General features: G+C 44.7%; 1 protein-coding gene and 1 long non-coding RNA gene across 3 annotated transcripts; one reads left to right on the top strand and one right to left on the bottom strand.

Moving 5' to 3' along the window:
- Nucleotides 1-3,368: 3,368 nt before the first annotated feature.
- On the bottom strand, nucleotides 3,369-12,788 carry LOC137438906 (tumor necrosis factor). The gene is made up of 4 exons (XM_068134376.2): nucleotides 12,238-12,788; nucleotides 9,214-9,259; nucleotides 8,767-8,847; nucleotides 3,369-4,928 (listed from the first exon to the last, which is right to left on the bottom strand). The coding sequence occupies exons 1-4, from the start codon at nucleotides 12,463-12,465 to the stop codon at nucleotides 4,477-4,479; spliced, it is 807 nt and encodes a 268-aa protein (XP_067990477.2). The 5' UTR covers nucleotides 12,466-12,788; the 3' UTR covers nucleotides 3,369-4,476.
- On the top strand, nucleotides 12,447-19,428 carry LOC137438907 (uncharacterized). Of its 2 annotated transcripts, XR_010986817.2 has the most exons (4): nucleotides 12,447-12,562; nucleotides 16,275-16,421; nucleotides 17,349-17,974; nucleotides 18,838-19,428. It is a non-coding gene; the product is annotated as an uncharacterized LOC137438907 (long non-coding RNA). The 2 variants fall into 2 exon arrangements; XR_010986816.2 differs by lacking the exon at nucleotides 17,349-17,974 and having other exon boundaries at nucleotides 18,962-19,428.
- The last annotated feature ends 1,561 nt before the right edge of the window (nucleotides 19,429-20,989 follow it).

Genomic DNA, 20,989 nt, shown 5'->3' with positions numbered 1-20,989 from the left:
AATCGTCCGGTCTCAGGACGTCGTCCGAACACAGCTCCGGTTGGTGCGAACTGCTCAGTTGTTGGCGCAAACCAGGCCCCGACGCGCCCTTGCTCGCTCGGCCCTGATAAAGGCCTCCCGCGCGAGGCGAACGAGTGCGCAGCCTGTTCCCCAACCGCGCCTTTCCTCACGAACGTGGCATGGAAACCGCGGCTCTTCATTCTTGGGGCTGTGCCGTTTTTCGAACACCCCGCACGCAGTCTCTCCTCAGTGCACAACCACAGGTCACGTCCCGCACACCGTCGCTCGCCAACGTCCAACACAAAGCGGGGAGGGTCGATGGCAGAGGAATACGCGAGGGCCAAGCGAGAGAGAGTATCCAACAACGACACAGGAAGGAGAGGGACGTCGATGCTGACAGAAGCAAAATGCGACCGCTCGCTATGGATCCAGCATGAGAAGAGCCAAAATGTCGGCTCGCCCTTCGTGGAGTCGCTTCTCCTCTGACATCACCGCCGTACCTCGACCAATCCTTCACAAAGTGGGCGTGCTCTCAGCCTGCCTGTACGATGCCTGCCTGGCATGGTGTAACATTGTGCGGCCGCTTGCTGGTGCTCTTCCGGTCAGTTTTATCGTCTTGTGGCGGAGGGGGATTTTATTAATGTGGTGCACTAATGGCCTATCTAAGTGTCTATGGGAGTGCGTTGCCATAAGGGACACTGGGATGCTCACAGAGAGAACGACACACAATGGAATTTTACCCATAATCCCTGTACTAATTAGCATGCCCCACCCCCTCGTAACAGGGACAAAGATACAAGCTTAATCCGACATTCGGGCTACAGAACTTATTACAGGCGAGGTTCCCTATTACGACAGCCGGACACCTACCTATGCAGATCTACCTGGATCTAGATATTCCTCTACCCCAAATTCATAACAATATATATACATATATATATATACATATATATATATATATATATATATATATATATATATATATATATATATATATATATATATATATATATATATATAATTATATATTTCTTCATAAATATATATTTTCATCTGACTACCATGCTGTTTCCTCAATTCTGTTTGGAGTTGTTATGGAATTGTTGATACATGTTACAAAAGGATATGGGACAGAAGTGGAGTTTGCACCTGGTCAGGTCTTGGTGTCGATGTTTGCACTCATTGAGGAGCTGATGTTGGTGCATCCTTAACAATAAAATGACCATTCAGTGTAGGATGGAGATTTGCACATATTCTGCATTTTTACCCCCCACGCTTTTTGAAAAATAATCTGCTCTGTCCGTCCATCCATCATGCTATCTCCTCCTAAACGGTTGTGCAGAAATTCACCAAACTTGGTAGTTATGATCGCCACATGGCAGGAAGAGATGCAAGGGCAGTATTATCCCTCTCTTTTCCCCCTACCCCTGCCCCCCCCCCCCCCCCAGGCCCTCAGGGGATTTGCGAAGGCGTGCCATTGACTTCGCTCTAGTTATTTATTTATTTATTTGCAGTTCTCTGTTATGGAAGAGCAAATTAAAATTTTGGAGACGTACATGTCGCAATATTATAAAGAACTGGCAAGATAACTTAGATGCACACTCGCCTTTGAACTGTCTTGCCTGGATTCTCATGCAGGGTGATGTATCGATGTATGTATGCTTCGTCCATCGGAACGACTTTAAGCCGAGCACCCGTGTGCCAGCACTATTCTGAGTTATCGTCGGCACATTGAACAAATCCCAAACTTTTGCCCTGATTGACTGCTGGGAAGGCAACGACAAACCGCTCAGAATAACCTTTGCCAAGAGATTTCTTTGGCACCACCAGCAATCTGTCAAGAGTATGGTACACTGATGATGGACCAAGCAGATATTGGAACAAAAAAAATTACGGAAATTTAGAAAATACATGATGGCACAAACGAGCCGGTTTGTGTGCCAATGCTCAATTTTTACACAATTCTTCAATGTAGATCTCATGCTTCTAGATGCAATGACGCATATAGCTCTGGTCTTTATCAGGATTTCTCACTGAGGCCGAGGAACAGTGCCTGCTTCTCCTACCATGGTCAAGTTATGGACTTTCAGTCTCCAGTATGATTTTCCAACTTTATGTAAGGTGCAGGAGCCCCACCCCATAATGGAAAGCTGTACTTCATGGCGTTGTGTTTAAATGTCTTGTTGGGAGGAGATCAGTGTTTGCATTGTATCAGCTCAAGGTGAGCATGAGGGGGTGTAACAGAATGGAGTTGGAGGTGAATGGATAAGGCACTTGTTTTTTTTTTAAGCAAAGCAAGTTTATACACAAATATTTATACATACTCGAACATCAAGGCATCATGCATCACTGTCATTACCTCAGCCACCAAAGGTGGATGGAGGTTACGTTTTCACCCCTGTCTGTTTGTCTGTCTGTGATCAAGATATCTCAAAAAGTTGTCGATGGATTCAGACGAAATTTGGCAGAGGGGTTGTGTGTGTGACAAGGAAAAGTAGATTCGATTTTGGTGAAGATCTGAATGTGAATATGGATTCGGATACGAGATTTATTTAAGTGATTCTTCACCATTGAGAGATTGGGTGAAAAGTGATATATAAAAACATGATATTAAAAAAACATTAAGGACGAGTTATGACTAAACTTGGTGGACAAGTTCGTTAGGTGACAAGAACAAGCCGATTAAATTTTAGCTCAGGTCCGAATCCAGATCCGGCCTATCGGTGGGATACAAAACATATACTGTTCAGCCTGGCGGAGGTATGCGCTCTCCCGAGTGATGTTCTAGTTCACACCGTTTCTCCTCCCACATCAAAAACGCATTGATGAAGGAATGTAAAATTGATGCAAACATCCTTAACTAATCTGCCCAGCACTGGTTGTATTATTCCAACTAAACTTATTCAATGAGGGCTTTAAGAAGTTCCCATCATAAAGGGATAGTGTAGAAAAAAAAGAAGACATTTGATATGCGAGTGTCACTGGATTGTAACTTGATGCAGGGCTATTGCGCATTTGTATAATCTTGGGCTCTTTAAAGCAAGAACAAACATCTTCACTCCCAGCTGTACATTAGTTCAGACAAAGCATGTCCTGTGGCTTGTCAAGGCCTTATGCTGTTTGTTTTCGCCATTTGGCTCCAGTGTTCACACGACACCCTGTGTTAGAGGGAATGTGTGCCGGTTGCTTGGAACGCTCACAGAGAGTGGGTTATGAAGGTGGGGAGGGAGGCGAGGGGAGGTGGGATGTTTTAACAGGGAGCATTATCATGGGTTGGTGTGACCGATGCTCAGAAGCCTTCGACATGGGATGACTGCTTGTTGAACCTGAAATAGAATGCACCAAATCGCCATACAAGACGCACAAAATGCATCCCACAGATAAGATTTATTGAAAGAGAAGGCATCTTTAAGTCATTTACAATTGTACAGTGCACACACACACATACCACACACACACACATACACACCGTTTATGAGATGCACAACAGGCATAATCAATGACTGAATGGCCACACTGTATGTCTCGTAGACATGCAAAAGAGACTGCGAGAGACTGGCCCTTTACAATCCGCTGGTGCGTTTGGAAGAGGCAACGTTGAATCATTTCCAATTGAATTAAAATCGATCTTGCGTTGCATTAACGGGCAAGAACATGTATGCCGTAAACCCCGTCCGCTCGAGTTTCAATCTGTTATCCTCTGTGTGTACAATAGTACCTCAACAACAATAACTTACCATTAAATATACACGGCGTTGTTCGAGATTAGCCGGAGCAACAACGAACGACCCTTTTGCTGCGAGATGCCCTCGGACGGGATCATTTTGGTATTCCACATTTCATTCCCGTCACTTCTCTGCTCATGTCCATTAAATGACCAAAACGCAGCAAGAATAAGACGAATAAAACAGCACGTTTTTGTTGAGAATGCACCAGAGACGTCCAATTTAAGAATCGTCGCTTATTAATGAAATACACTCTACTACGAGTAATAAATGACGGAAGATCTTTCTTTTTCTTTTCAGGTGACACGAAGCCACGGTAGTACCTTGTACGTGTAAGGATCGGTATCCTAGCAGACACGTCATTGTAGCTTGTCAAAATGGTTTCTGCAGTTGTATGTTCGTCTTTCTTCTGAACTCCATTTCCTCATCTCCAAAACGGAGTGTAATGAACAGGTGTTTTGCCACGCCATCACTGTTGCTCCACAATGGTGTCCAGCCAGCATCATAGCTGCTCTGCAGGCAGGTCATGTCTGAGGGGTTAAGGTTCATTTGGACCAGCAGCTCAGCTGGGTGCAACTCAAGCCTAAGCCTCATCATGTACAAGGCTGTGTGATTACTGAGCTATCACTGTAAACCATCAAGCCTCGGAAGCTCCTCCGACTTTAACGTTTGTCGCCTACATCTTAGCAGGCCTCAGCAGGAGAAGGGAGCTTTCTCTTTCCCATTTCTTGAATTCCAATTTTGTGTGAGTTCAAACCATGAAAAGGCCAAAGTAGGTTTTCTCTCCACGTGCAACGATCAAGCTCGCATCTGAGACGTGGACCCACAATTGGTCCCCGGCCTGCAGGTAGAACAGGCCCGCCTGATAGTTGGAGCCGTACCATGTCCGGGACCGATTGTTGTCGTCACTGCACTGAAACTTCATGCCTTCCATGAGAGCCTCCGGCTGATCATAAGCACGAGAATGTCGATACACCGAGTGTATCAGGATGTTGTCACCGTGGTCCACGCCGTACAGGGGGGACCTGTCACACTCCTGGCTCCTGAAGAATACCTGTGAGTAGATGAAGTACAGGCCCTCTTTTGGCACTGTGACGTCTCCATGGTGGTAGGCGACTCCGTTACGCATAAACGAATTTCCAAGGCTCGAGTCCCAATCCAGCTTGGTGGGTCTGGCTGGTAGTTCTGTGCTTCTAATGGGGGCTGTTCGACATGAATGGGGGAAAAGAAGTGTCAAGCTCCATAAAACAAGGTTCAAAGCACTTCAACTACCTTTGTCAATAAGCAAGCCGATCGATGAATATTGCTGATATTATTTTGGAGCGGGACAGTGAGGAGAGCACAGCAGTAACAAACCTTCTTTGGAGTTACATAGGCTGGATTCAATTGCTGAAAACAATGGGATTCAACAACAACAACAACAACGTCTTTTTTCCAATTCTCTGCAGACACAACAATGTGTCACAGAGCTCATTATCATTCAGGAGAGATTTTAAACGAGATGTCCCGTCTGCATGCACTCGGTGGTGGAAGGTGAAAATCCTACGATATATTTCTAAGAGGAGTAGGTGTGTGTTGGTGTTCGTACAATATCACAATTACTGCTCCTCCACCCACTCCTGTTTGTCCAAATCCGCGCCATTAGGCCAGGAAAGTGATACTTGAAGGGGCTTCGTGGCCCGAAGAGCAATTCGTTCTCTTACACCACTGCCAAAGAAAATGGAGGACCCTTTTGGGAAGAGGGGCTCACTTTGACACTCATCCTTGTGACGTGAGGTTTTACGATAACCACACCTAGCAACGCCACTTTTACTTCACCTGAACTGTTGATTTTGTATGCGTACTAGCAAATGTGCGCATGCGCCGCACAGGTATAGGGATGAAGTATGAGATATAGACGAGGTATACATGTATGTATCTTAAAATATATATGGTCTCAGAAAGTTTACGCTGGACATGATGACGTGCGCATTTCCCATTGTTTTTAAAGCTTGTCTTTTTTAGGCCTTTGTGCTTTGCCCGAATTACGAAGCTGTCGCTCGAAACTCTGTTGACACCTTTGATCCATTTGACGATTCCAGTTAATCTTGCTATTGAGCGACCGTTTATACAGCTGCACATTATACCCTTTTGACCGTCAGTGAGAGTTTTAATTATTATCATGAAAACCCTGCATTCCTCCATTGGGGGATTGTGACGCCGACCCCCTTAGTCCACCCCCTCCTCCTCCCCGCTGGGGGCCTCTGATTATAAATGCCAAGTTTGGTCGAAATTGGCCAAAAGGCTGTCGGAGAACAGACAAATATCCATTTCTGCTGTGTAGAATTGATGATGGACAGTCCTTGGATCAATCTGTTTGTTACTTTTGGCAAATATGGCTACATTTCTGACTCGCCCACGACCGCCCCTTCTCCACTGCTCCTTACCTGCCCCCTTTCCTTCCCTCTCCTCACTCCTATCTCCTCACATACTTTTTCTCCTTTACTCCACCCACCCCTAACCTCTATTCACCTGCCTATCTCCCTCTCCTCTCCTTTTCCAAGTTTTAATGTTCTCAATTTAGGCCCCACTCTCCCACTCCCTCCTGCCTCACTATTCTAAGAATCCAGGTTCAGCACAAGGTGCTCAATGTTCAGAGTCAAATTCCCGATTATAACCATCTTTCTTTTTTAGGGTTTCATTTAAATTTTACTCAAAAACAAAATCAGTACATTAAACAAATCTCAAGGTATCCTCCATTATTCACCGGGATAATGGTATTGCCCTTCACTCCAATTGAGCCATGCTTTGAAGGAAGTCTGACATCTTTCTACCAAAACATTTGAGTATTCAACGTGAAGCCGATAATGTAGGGAAGTTTGAGTGAGAAACTAAGACCTAAGTAAAGAATCATACTTATCAAATCAAACTCCTAGGCCTCTCGACTCACCTGTTCCAAATGTAACAGTCATTTTGGAGGGTTTGGTCGAGGGTCTTGACCCAAACATTTCATTGTGTCTCGTTTTGTATAGGAGGAAATGTAAAGCAGTGCATGACAAATTATTAGCTCACCTGGAACGTAGTTCCAGGGAACTTATGTGATGGTGCGTCCGTAAACATACGTCCGTAAACACTTGCAACTTCTCCGAAACTGCTGATGCGATTGTGACAAATTTGGGCACAAATGATATTTGTTATGTTGTGAATAGTTTGTTCACGGCATTAAAAAAAATCGGGATCGAAGGGGTCTACCGGGGTCAAAGTGGATCCAGTTTTGACCCCCAAAATATGAATTTGCTTTTTCCTCAGAAACTACACACACTATTTCGATGAAACTTGACCACAACCTTCATGACACGTGATGTACCGAAGATTGTTCATGGCACTAAGAAAATCTAAGTCTAAGGGGGGTTTTACAGGGGCTCAACATGGGTCCAGGTTTGACCCCCCCCCCCCCCCCCTAAAATAGGAATTTGCTTTTTTCTCTGAAACTACACACAATTTCGATGAAACTTGACCACAACCTTCATCACCTGGGAGGTACCAACGTTTGTTCACGGCATTTTTAAAAATCCAGGTCTAAGGAAGTCTTTGGAGGGAGGGTTGCCCCCCAAAATAGGAATTTCTTCTGAGCTGGGGGGGAGAGGGGTGGGGGTTGGAGGACGTGAAAGGGGGGCTCACCCTAATATACAAAGTTGCTCGAACCTACTACAGCAACCTACTACTATTACAGTGGCAGCCCCAACTATTCCCACCTTTTGGGGTAGGCTCGGGGATCGTTTTTGAGCCAATTATTTCCTGAACCAGATGACCAAAGTTTAAGTTTGACTGAAGGTGATTTGGGCAGGAATTTGTTCAGGGTGCCGGTGATAGCTCGCCCCCCTACCCCCTTTTGTGAAAGACATGGTGGAGTATGTAACGTCCATCAACGGCTAGTGATGGTAGAGCGACGGCTATCCTGCAGCCAACCCTCCATGTCTGGGTCCAAACGTTCCTAGACGTTGTTCCCAGTTGCAAAGCAGTTACGAATCTTTTTGCAGATCGATGCGAGATTTTTTTTCCACGACAATCGCATGTCATGCAACTATTGGAATGGGTTTTCTTAAACTTTAAGTGATTAACGAATCACATTCCCGCTTTCTTTTCTACCATAACTGCAGTTGTATCATCATGGAAACTGTAAATTCCATTCTGATGTTGCCAACTCACCATGTGGTGAGAATTGCCCCAATTTCCCTCTCCTATTCCTTTCCATTCCCTCTTTATTCCATCCCTCACACTCACTGCTCTCTATCCCACCCCCTCCCTTTTATCACATCTCCTACCATCTGCAGCAAAACGTTCAAAGTTGCCAAGTCATTCTCGTGCTGTGTGGGAGTGAGTCAGCACGTGCGGACAGACTACGCCGGGAGGGTGGGATGGCCGGTCGCCCGAAGACTCGCTGCCTCCCAACGTCTCCCACCAACAGTGAGCTCGGGGGAAGATCTCGCTTCGTAATGGTGTGGCCGGTAGCTCTAGCTGCGCAGCTACCTGTGGTTCGGTGAGATCAGTTTGCATTATACCGACTGTAGTTGCCGACCGTGAAGAAATTTGCACACCCCTTCCTCCAAGATATTTTCTTTGGTATGTGATCCTTGTGTGGTAAAAGGCCTTACTGTGCATACAATGACTATGATCCCTAAAAAGAAAAAGAATTAGGGCAAACAAACATTTTTCTGGCAATAACAGCCACGCTCGCATACAAATTAGATTCCGGGCCCAACTCTAATCCGGCAATGGCAATCCGGTACGACTACCGTTCCGATGCGTTTTCCATGCCGCTTTGAGGCCTCGTACTACTGGCACATCAAATCCATCCTCTCCAACCCCACTACCGCTTGGAATGTCGTCTCTTCAAATTTCACCCTCGTGCGGCCACGCCCAGTGTTACCCAGTTATAACCCAGTTACAACCCAGTTATAACCCAGCCCAGTGTTACCCACCCCAGTTACAAGTTTCACCCAGTTACAAAATTTCCAAACCGACCGTTACATTCGACAGGTAAATTAATGAATCCTCTCACCCGTAAAATGCGCCGAAGGCTTGTTGGACGTCCGCCGACTACCATCAGCCCGAAGCTCCTGAAACGGTTCCACTTGTAATTCTGCACGTCACAACCACAGATCGGACAACACCAACACTTTGGTACAAAATCAGTTCGTGACGCACCACAATTTTTACCGACACACCAGGATGTCAAAGTCAACGGCATCGTACAGGTAAGACACTTGCACTTGATCCCCATGACTATCGGCTAATGTCGTCTATTCCATGGGAAGTTTCTAACAACATGGCACTGGATTCTATTTTGCTCGAATATCAAGCATCTGCTCGAGTCACGGGCTCAATTGGAAGGAAAATTAGATGGGAAGGTGTTTTGCTTTCATCATTTAACATTTTAACCAATGGATGTGGTTGGTCGTATTGTCCCAAATTTTGCCTCCAGTCACCCGCACGTTGCCTCACTCACCACTCATTTCTCTCCGCACTTGCTCTCGGATTTCGAACGGAATAGTCTGCGATACAGAACAGAGAGGATTCAGGTGTTTACTGATATGCCAGTTACCTGTATGTAAGCTGCTCAGACTTTCTTTATCAAATGCAATATCAAAATGTGCTTTATGTTTCGATCGCAAATGCCGATTTCACGAGATCATTCTCGAACCTACTCCCCGCATCACGCGAGGGCAACACAAGTGATTGATACAAGGGGTGATCATTAAGTCGGTGGTCTGACAATGTAATTCACTGGAAATAACATTTCGACTGGTTCACTGGGAAATCATTCGATTTAAGTTCTGCACGTTCATGTTGTGGCACAGACTTTTTGATCAGCCCTCATTGAAAATGATGGATTCATCCATACACGGTGTAATGTGAGAGTGTTAAAGAAGTCCATGACATTATAACAAGTGCACGACTACTACTATGACTACTACCAGTAATACTACTACTATTACTACCATTAATACCACGATTACCAGTAATACTACTACTATCAATACTACTACCATTAATACCACGATTACCAGTAATACTACTACTATCAATACTACTACCAGTAATACTACTATTACTAGCAATACTACAACCAGTAATACTACTATTACTAGCAATACCACAACCAGTAATACTACTATTACTAGCAATACTACTACCAGTAATACTACTATTACTAGCAATACTACTACCAGTAATACTACGATTACTAGCAATACTACTACCAGTAATACTACTATTACTATCAATAATACTACTACTATCAATACTACTACCAGTAATACTACTACTATTACTACCATTAATACCACGATTACCAGTAATACTACTACTATCAATACTACTACCAGTAATACTACTATTACTACCAATACTACTACCAGTAATACTACTATTACTAGCAATACTACAACCAGTAATACTACTATTACTAGCAATACCACAACCAGTAATACTACTATTACTAGCAATACGACTACCAGTAATACTACTATTACTAGCAATACTACTACCAGTAATACTACGATTACTAGCAATACTACTACCAGTAATACTACTATTACTATCAATAATACTACTACTATCAATACTACTACCAGTAATACTACTATTACTACCAATACTACTACCAGTAATACTACTATTACTATCAATAATACCACTACTACCAGTAATACTACAATTACTACCAATAATACCACTACTACCAGTAATACTACAATTACTACGAATAATACAACTACCAGTAATACTACTATTAATACCATGATTACCAGTAATACTACTACTATCAATACTACTACCAGTAATACTACGATTACTAGCAATACTACTACCAGTAATACTACTATTACTATCAATAATACTACTACTATCAATACTACTACCAGTAATACTACTATTACTACCAATACTACTACCAGTAATACTACTATTACTACCAATAATACCACTACTACCAGTAATACTACAATTACTACCAATAATACCACTACTACCAGTAATACTACAATTACTACGAATAATACCACAACTAGCAGTAATACTACTATTAATACCATGATTACCAGTAATACTACTACTATCAATACTACTACCAGTAATACTACTATTACTAGCAATACTACTACCAGTAATACTACTATTACTAGCAATACTACAACCAGTAATACTACTATTACTAGCAATACTGTGACCAGTAATACTACTATTACTAGCAATACTACTACCAGTAATACTACTATTACTAGCAATACTACTACCAGCAATACTACTATTACTACCAATAATACCACTACTACCAGTAATACAACTACTATTACAAGCAATAGAACTACTGGTAATACTACTACTATTACTAGCAATACTACTACCAGTAATACCACTATTACTACCAATACTACCACTACTAACAGTAATACTTCTACTATTACTAGCAATACAACTACTGATAATACTACCACCAGAAATACTACTATTACTAGCAATACAACAACTACCAATAATACTACTACTAATACCAGTAATAGCACTACTATTACTAGCAATACTACTACTACTACTATTACTAGCAATACACAACTACTGGTAATACTACTACCACTACTACTCGTAATACCACTACCAATACTACCAGTAATACTAATACTACCAATACTACTACTACCAGTAATACTACTACTACTACTACTACCTACTAGTAATATGACTAAATACTACTACGACTACCTACTACTACCATGACTACTTATTTAAAGGTGCCAATTATTCCTATGTACTCGTGGGGTTGAGCGGGGAATGTTTTTGGCCCAAGTGTTTCAGGAACCGGCTGGGCAGGACTGACGTTCGATGACCAAAGGTGATTCGGGCAGGTACTTGTAATTTGTACAGGATGCCGGCGATAATTCGCCTCCTCTTCACGAAAGACTCCGAGGGATCTTTCACGTCCACCTACTAATGCCAGCAGACGGGACTTCCCTTCTGAAGGACTACGTCATGGAACACACTCCGTGTAAAGTACCAATCCGATAGTTTATATTCGGGTCGGGAATCGAACCCAGACTACACAGCTGAGAGATCATTTCAGATTGAATCAATTGTTAATACCATTCAGGTTGGTGTCTCTTCCCCCCCCCTCCCCTTCCTCCCCTCCCCCTCCCCTTCTTCCCCTCCCCTTCCTTCCTCCCCTCCCCTTCCTCCCCTCCCACTCCCCTTATCGAAGGAAAACACTGCTCACGTGATATTACAACATGGTCACGTGATATTACAATATGGTCACGTGGTGTAATATTGCAAACTTGAACCCCAACAACCAGTCTGGGGTTAGCGTTCAGTTTTATTTTATTTTGAACCCGAAATGCAATTAATGTGACGTCATAGTGATCAGGCAATTGCCAATAAAATACGTAAGTGAGATAAAAGGTAGCAATTGGAAGAACATACGAGAACAAGCAATAGAATTGGTAAAGCATATTACATTGTCATGATTGTGTACCTTGTTCAGCCGGATCATGTCCTGGCGGACCTGGAAGAGGAAGAATCCCAAAGTAGCGAGCGCGGGCAGCAGGAGCAGCAGGAGCAGCAGGAGGACGCACGAACCCGAGGATCCTCGGCCGCTGGTGCAGCAGCTCCGGCGACGTGACTCGTGTCCCGGACGCAGCACCTCGAAGTCTACGAAGCAGTCTCCATGTGCGAGCCTCGGAGGTGGCAGAGTGCTCTGCATCGTCACCACGTCGCTCCACTCAGCGCTTCCTCCAGCTCCCCCGCTTGCTTTTGTCCGTCTCCCGTGGAATCGCCAGTTCTCAAGACAAACTGCTCCGGTAACATCAATGTAGCGGCGGCGCTTGCGCAGTTGTGCGTTTGTCCTAAAATGCGGGGCTTGGATGAGCTGCCACGTTTGGAATACCGCTTCGCATCGGGGGAGGGTATGTAACGGTTATGTGCTCACTGTAAATCAAGGAAGCCGTAAAGTTCGCTCCTTGCTTGCTCTCCCCCTCTCCCGGTCTCGCTCTCTGTCGCTCCGCGCGCGCGCCAGTTGCAGTTCCATGTGCACGCCCCGCCCCCTCGATAGTGACGTCACGCTCGGAGCGCGTTTCAAGGAGCGGATCTGCACGCGTGGGTGAACCCTGTGATCCTCTTGACTCTTTAGACTTCGTGTTTCTGTTGCACTTCGATTTTTACATTGATATTTACGTTTGTTCTCTGTGTATTTACACATCAATCTTTCCATAATTCGTTCATTTTTTTTTTCAATTAAGTGACACGTGTCGTTCCTTCCCCAACCGGATTGAGCTGTGCTCTGAGCAGGTACTTTCACCGCGTTGTTCATACCTGTACTTGACATCACGTGTTACACTTTTAGTGGATTACCTTGTTGTAGGTATTGGGAACAACAGAACCCAAAGGATGTTTTTCACGTGCACGACCAGCATTCGACGACCTCATTCCTGCTCAGACGAGGAAGAAATCGATCCACAGTACTTACGGGATTCGTACCTGCACACTATATTCAGCGTAGTGCTGATTCGAGCGTCACAGAGCGCGCGTAGGGTGTCTGAGCGCAGATCTACTTGCATATAGATCGTTCATTCTGAGATCTACCGAGATCTATGTACCCCGCTAAAGCTTTACATTGTTAATACCGTCTTGTTTTGTTCACAGTCTTGTTTCAGCCGCAATGCCTTTTAACATTTTTGATGTAACATTTGCACTTATAACCCCTGACATCTCCCTAATGTTGTCAAAAATCGTCACTATACGTTCATTAAGGTCAAACGAAAGCTCTCATGACGACAGCCTTCATCCAATAGGACAAATAACAATTGATCATGTACTTGACATTTGACCTTTGGTTCTCGATTAACCCTCCGCCCCACATTCCTGAAGTTCTCAGAGGAATGGCCTGTGTTATGGTCAAGCGTTTTCCTATACACAAGCCAGCCCTTCCAAAGGTCTAATGCTGAGCAGATCAAGACATCAAAAAGGATCTACAAATGGATATTCAAGTCCTTGCACGGAATCTCTCAAGTACTCTGTGGCCTCATTTGCTATAGTTTACATTCCATTAATCAGGGAATGGTGCGAGTTTGAGTTTTGTAAATCCACATGACCATTCCCACCGATCCCTCAGGGGCTCTCGTCCATGGTGTACAGTGGAGCTATGCTAATTAGTTAGGGTATAAGGTAACTTTCCCTGTATGTAGTTGCCTCTGTGGTTTTTCCCTTCGTTCCTTATGACACACGCAACATCAGCCATGCAATCCGCACCTACACTAAATAAACCACACAACCGCTGACCGGATCCGGACATTCAAACACTACCACTGACGCCACCCGCCAAGTCATCTCAAGAGGTGGCAAGAAGGGCCGTGAGGCCCCTCCCCGAAAGGTGATGATTGGTCATGGCCATAGAACGATGCGATGGCACTCGTTGATTCACGCACGCGTGACGTCATCATAGAACATTCCAGCACGAGCAAAAAGGCGAAGCGACCGCCATTTCTCTCTCTCGTTTTGGGCTTGGTCGCAGGCGGATGCACTTGCGCTCTCTCTCTCTCTCTCTCTCTCTCTCTCTCTCTCTCTCTCTCGGCCCGGGTGATTGGTACGAGTGGTCGCACTTCCCTGTCTCTCTGGTGCTGGCTGTGTGGTGAGCTGGCGCATTTTTGGCTGTTCCTTGAACTGGCTTCGTGCTGTGCGCCTGAGAGAAACATCGGAGCAACTCCCATCGTAAAGAGGCTATCCTGTCTGCTTGCCTCATGCCGGTGACAGGCTACGAGCGCGACTCTGCACCATCTTGTGCGTTTCCCGTGCAGGCGACACCACCAAGTGCTTGTAGAGGCCAGAGTTAAGTGCCGGCCAGCAGAAACATTATTTACTTTTACTTTCGTTTCCCCCTTGTGTTGTATACGAGTCCGTATGGAGACGTCTCAATATAGGATTTCGTTTTACCGAACAGTTCTGTCATCCTGGCATTTCGTTTTTTTAAACTCATTATTTGTTGCATTTTCAATCCCTTGTGGTCTGTCCTGTTTATTTGTTGGTGGTTCGGAAAACCCGCTTCGCGTCTGGCCGTGCAGGTGAGCCTTGTGACCCTCCACCCCACCATAAAAAGTGGACCACCCGCATGTAAAAGGAGCCGCCATAGTTTGGGTACGCCTCGGAGTTAAAGCTCGGTCGGCCATCCGTCACCCAGGGGTGTTAATCCCGGTGAACACGACAATATTTTCCTCTAGGTTGTCCCTCAACCCTGCTGTCAGTTTATGTCTCCTTGCCCTCCCTCTTTCTACTGTTCTTTTCGTTCAGTAACGTCCTGATCCCTTCTGTGTCTCAGCTCCACAAGCCTCAATGCTGCATACAAAAAACTAGGCCAAACGTTGAGGACATTAAATATTCCATGGTGTTCATACCAAAAATGAGCCGAGCTAGAGCTATCGCCATCACCCTGAGCAAATGACAAATTCTTGTCTCCTCAGTCGAGTATCGGAGTGGCGATCCATCCATGATTGCAACTGTTGCTAAAGAACCTGCTTCGGCAGAATCGCCTCTTTGGCTCGAACATGGTGCGCAAAAAGAAGATCCACTGTCTGTTCCCATCTGAACTCCTGGGTCATGATGCTAGGTAACGCAGGTTCATATCCCATAACCATATGTCTTTGTCCATCGTCTACTAATATCCTTGTGTTGTAATTTATGGTAAAGTACACTGATGTCTATTAATGTTTTTGTCCCACATATGCCTTATGCTCAATCTCCTCCATCATTGTAAAAATAAATAAAAAGTTGGAAATTCTAGCCCTCACTTCTACTCTCCCATGATAATAATAATAATAACAACAACCAGATATCATCCCCGAGCAGTTTCATAATCTGAATAACAATGGTAAACAACCAGTGAACAATGTGTCATGGGCGATCCACACCATATCCCTCAAGCTGGCGCGGATCGTCCGCGCTCACGAAAAACTTGCCAAGGACAATAAAACTTTTTAAAAGTCACAGCACGGAGCCTCCCTCGGGACATCGCGTGCTCGTCTGCGAGAGCATGCGCCGCCTCGGACACAACTCTGTGCGTCTATCTGTCCGTCTCGCTCTACTTTCCTCTGATCTATAACCCACGTGTCTGATGTCGGTGCTTTACACGGGCGGTGTTTCTCTCGTGCTGTTTGTGACGTTGCAGCAATTGTTACGTAGGTAGGTTAATTTTTTTCATTTTAGCTAAGGTAGGTTTATTCACCATCCTTGTCAAAGTCTCTTCACATCTCCCCATTTCAACTACACAGCACATGGGCACAGTTATACCCAGTGACGGTGCCGTATCCCTGTAATTAGTACATCCACCAAACACAGCCGCCTACCCATTTTTAGATGATTCCACTTGGTCTTTAATGTACATGACTTAAAATACACATTGGACATGGAGACTGAACTTCATTGATCTCTGGATTCATGGTCTCTTGCAGTTTTATATCCTCCATCGGAATCACTGTGTGCTCTGGAATGTGTGTCTTGTTGGTTTTCACCTCCCCATCGCAGAAGCAGCGGTTAGTCGGCCGAGGTCGAGCGAGGCGAGGCCGAGTCCGTTTGTTCCTGATCCGCGAAACACCCTGCAACCCATGCCTACAGAAAACAGACTTTTTGGAATGCCGGCCGCCTTTTCCATCCAATCATCATGCAGCTCCGGTAAAAGATTATCCATGGGTGGGCGCTCCATTGTTGAAAGTTTCATGACAATCGCTCGAGCGGTTGCGGAGAAAATAAATTTCAAAGCGAATAAAAGTGAAAAAGTTAGGACGGAAGTAAAAAAAATGTAGGGCCTCGGCAGACATTCGACAATAGATCAAGGATGGTTGTGGACGCCTATTACTAGTTTATTGATCAATGCATTGATTGATTAGCCGGGGGATTGACTTGCTTTGTGTTGAACTCTCAGTGAGACTGTATAAGGAGAGCGAACTTTGTTTATTTGATGTTGTAATAATAACCCCCGTCCCTCCATCCCCCCTTGCCAACTGCGTGTTTATCATACCCTTCCACTGTTTACAATTTCCCTTCAAAGTTTTATGATTTTCGAGTTTACGATCCACCCGTTTTACTGGGCCATTCAAAAAGTTATCCAAATGAGGTATTCACGATCTTCCCTGAGAGGTCGACAACTGGTTATATTATACCGTATACTGCAGGGTGATGTATAAAAATGTATTCGCCATCGGCCGGAAGACCTGGCTGACAGCACTGGTTGTCGGTGGACATGAAAAGACCTCATGATGTCCTTTGTGAAAAGTATTCAACTAACTTCCGTTGAGGCCGGATTGTTGTGAGTTATCGCCAGCACCCTGAACAAATGACCAATTCCCGCCCAAATAACCTTCCATTGAGTATCCTGTGGCAGAGTGGTGGACCCCTCCACCAATTGTTCCTAACTTGTGATAGGCCCAGATCAAGCTTTGTAAAAAGTTTCGGCCTCCAATCAGGTCAAGTAATTAAAACTTAGAAATTGTAGTAAAGTTATGTTGGTGTGTTTTAGACTGTTGTGAGTTTCTCATTTGTGGAACTTTTTAAAATTCCCTCGGAACCAATCACTTTAATCTTCTTCTTCTTCTTCTTCAGTCGGCTCTTCGGCCGAGCTCAGATGACTGATCCTCAGCTTCTAGTCCTCTGATCAAACATTGCTGTGTACATTTCCTGTCTCCAGGCCCGTATCCTTCTTCAACATGTTATTGTTGCGTTTGTGGGGGTAGGTGACAAATTGCCATAATGGAGATAGGAATGTATAGGTTTAAGCATGGACCATGTGACGTGTCGGAGACATCTCAATGTACATACGCAGGGAACCCGTGAGCTTAAGGTTGTTTATGTGTCACCACACGGAGGGTGGTTTTGTGTTTGTTAGATACGGCTTAAGGATAATACCCAGTATGTAATTGCCTCCTGTGATTTTTCTCTTATGTTCTTGCATTCACTCGGCCAGCCATGCAAACAAGCACTCCATTAAACCACGACAACCGAGATAATGCCAATCGACAATAAACCTTGCTCCACCAACCGTCTGAGGAAAAAGGCCCCGCCCAGTAGAGGCAGAGAATCGGTGGGCGGTCAAGAGGGCCATGAGGGCCCCGCCCCCGAAATGCATGATTGGTCATATGACGTCAGAAAGAGCTGGAAAGTTTGATCGGAGTAAAGAGGAAGAATGTCTCGTTATTATTTCTCATTTCTCTAATAATTTAGAGAACGTTGTCTAATCTATCTATAATTCCAGCAATCTCTGTGTGTCTGTCTGTGTGTCTGTGTGTCTGTGTGTCTGTGTGTCTGTGTGTCTGTGTGTCTGTGTGTCTGTGACCGCTGTTTCTCGACAACCACGGGTCCGATATACTTGAAACTTGCCAGGTATATTGCTGGGGACCCGAGGATGTGCCTTTTCAAGGTTTCATATTAATCGGACAATTACTTACCGAGATATGTCCAAAAAACGCTTCAACCAATCAGAGAGCAGCGAGCTATCACGTGTGCCGAACGTGGCGATCAGACTCTGCCTCGGACGGCACATTTGACAGCGTATTCATTTATTTCACGTTGGAAAACTATGTTGCCGTTAAACTATGTTTTAAAACGAATTCAAACTGCGATTAAATTAAAACGATTCATCCTAACTGCGATTTGCGAACTTCCGGACAGTGACGACTGTCCGGCAGCACGCTTTCCGGCATCCAATCACAGAACGCTTTGTTGCGTAGGCGTGGCCGATGTGAGACGAGCGGAGCTGAGCGCGTTACGAGCTGACCGCCATTACGGTACGTAATTCGATTTCTTATGCGCATTATTTCTCCCAATTCATTCATCTCCCAATTTCTCCCAATTCAATTCGTATCACTAATAAAAACGAATTTGCGATTCATTCGCTTTCCTGCGCGTTTGTGCACGCGATGGCGATTGCTTTACCAAACTCCGGAAGCCGTTCGCTTTGGACCAAACCATTGCATGTAAATAGAGGGGGGGGATTGTCACCACTCGCAAGCCGTTCGCTTTGGACCAAACCATTTCATGTAAATAGGGGGGGGGATATAATTTTAGATATATATATAGTACGGGCATGCCCTAGTAATAATAATAATAATAATAATCTCTAATAATTTTTCTCTCTCGTTCTGGCTATCGTAACGGGCAGTCACTTGTTGTCCTTTGTCCCTGGCTGTTTCTGGCTCATGTGCGATCGTGGAGAGAAGGAAGAAGAAGTGGACTCGCTCTCTCTCTGGTGCTGGATTTGGGATCGGGCAGACGCTTTCGGGTGGCGGACGCTTTTGGTTTAGAGGAGAGCTTTCGGAGCCCGTATGAACTTTTGCAAAGTCGGAGGTGTTGGAAGCAGCATCTCGCTTAGCGGCGGGAACAAAGAAGTGAACTTGCTTGCCCACACCTGGGCGTTTTTGACACATGGTTGACCGGCACCATTGTGGACACATCGATGCTCGGTCCTTTCGCCAAAGGACCGGACCCGTTGAATGACCACCAAGCGTCCAAAAGTCCTTGAGGCTGGAGCTGAGTGTCGGCTGACTAAGAACAATTTATTTTTCTTTTATCTTTCCCCTTGTCCGTATTCGTGTCTGAGTGGAGACGTCTCAAGTAAGATTATAGATTTACCTCACCATTCATTTTATTTCCATGCTTTATTTTCATTAAATCCTTTTTTGTTGCATTTCATTTGTGGTGTTTGTTTCTTTGTTGTGGGGTTCGGATTAACCCCATGTGCCGTCGTACAGGTAAGACCCTGGTTTTCTTCTTCCGTGCGTGCCAAAAAGATACTGCCAAGTTTCGAACTGCTGCTTCGGAGTTAACTGTTCGGCTATCCATCCAAGGCTGCTTTCATCGGCCACGGATGTGACAATATAGTTAGAAACTGGTCTTCCCTGCTTCGGCCTTCCATGTTTAGGTAGGGCTACCATATGTCTGGTTTTCCCCAGAGATGTCCTCATTTTCGGTCCTTAAATTTCCGGTTCTACAAATGACCGGGTTTTTAAAAAAATATCTACAAATGTCTGGGATTTGCCCTTTTATTGATCTTGCATTTTCAATGGGATAAATTTTAAGATTCGGGATACTTTTCACCTTATTTGAATGGTTAAACCATTTTTGTACATTTTCTTATGGTGATAAAATGTGGTTATGTAATGTTTCGGCTGGGACAGCTTGGTACAAGTCTGTACTACTCCATCATGGCGTAATGGATATGTTCGAACATCACATGTTCACTTCCTGTCCAACCTTGCGGCTCACAGTGAGAGTGTTAATTGGCATGCTCATTCAGTATCTTTTTGAGTCAGTACAGTTATACCGTCTACATTTGTTTGATTTTTCGTTTGATTTTCTTCTTTACAATTCCAAATTGAAAGTATAACTTCACTGCAGAACTAAAGACACAATTCCTGTGTTTTTGAAGTGGTTAAGAAGAATGGGAAGGCGAATGCTTGGTATGTAGCTGATAGGTATGTCTTTGTGGCAACTAAAGGTGCTACTGATTGATTTACAATATCATGTGGACCTCACAAAAACATGTGGAGGGGTTTGTGGCCTAATGGCTGCTGTGCCGTGTTGCAAGTTACTGATTAAAGTGTTGATGTTACAAGCAAGTACATTTCACGTGAGTGCTGGATACAACATTTGGCGACGAGGATGGCTGATATTTCGTTACCTCCACCTGCACCATTCCTGCCGGTCCCAGGCGAGCCCACAGTACAATGGCGGCGATGGTATCAATCGTTCAAAACGTACTTAATTGCACTGGATTTACAAGACATGGTGGCCCCACGTAAGCGAGCCATTCTTATACACTGCTTGGGTGTGGAACGCCAGCGGATTTTCGCTACTTTGGAACCGGCAAACGACACGTTCCAAGCAGCTGTTGATGCACTTTCTGCACATTTCGGGCCTCGGCAGAGTCTTCTCTTCAATCGCTTTCAGTTTCGTCAGCGATCTCAGTGGCCGGGTGAGTCAATGATCCAATTTGTGTCTACACTAAGAGAGCTAGTACAACACTGCAAATTTGGAGCACTCACTGCAGGACGAGTTAATAAGGGATCAGCTCATTGAAAAAACGTCTTGCATGCAGCTGAGGGCACACCTGTTGTTAGAATCTAATGATTTATCATTGGGGAAAGAAGTGGATATCGCTAAGCAAATTGAAGCGGCATGAGCAGCGGCGTATACACTGGCAGACACCTCCACGGCACCATCTTTGGATACGACAGCACAAGTGCCTG

The sequence above is a fragment of the Myxine glutinosa genome, chromosome 13, assembly GCF_964187855.1.
Source record: "Myxine glutinosa chromosome 13, kmMyxGlut1.1, whole genome shotgun sequence".
Taxonomy (NCBI): Eukaryota; Metazoa; Chordata; class Myxini; order Myxiniformes; family Myxinidae; genus Myxine; species Myxine glutinosa.
The sequence above is the reverse complement of the archived record's forward strand: the minus strand, read 5'-3'. Positions and strand labels throughout refer to the sequence as shown.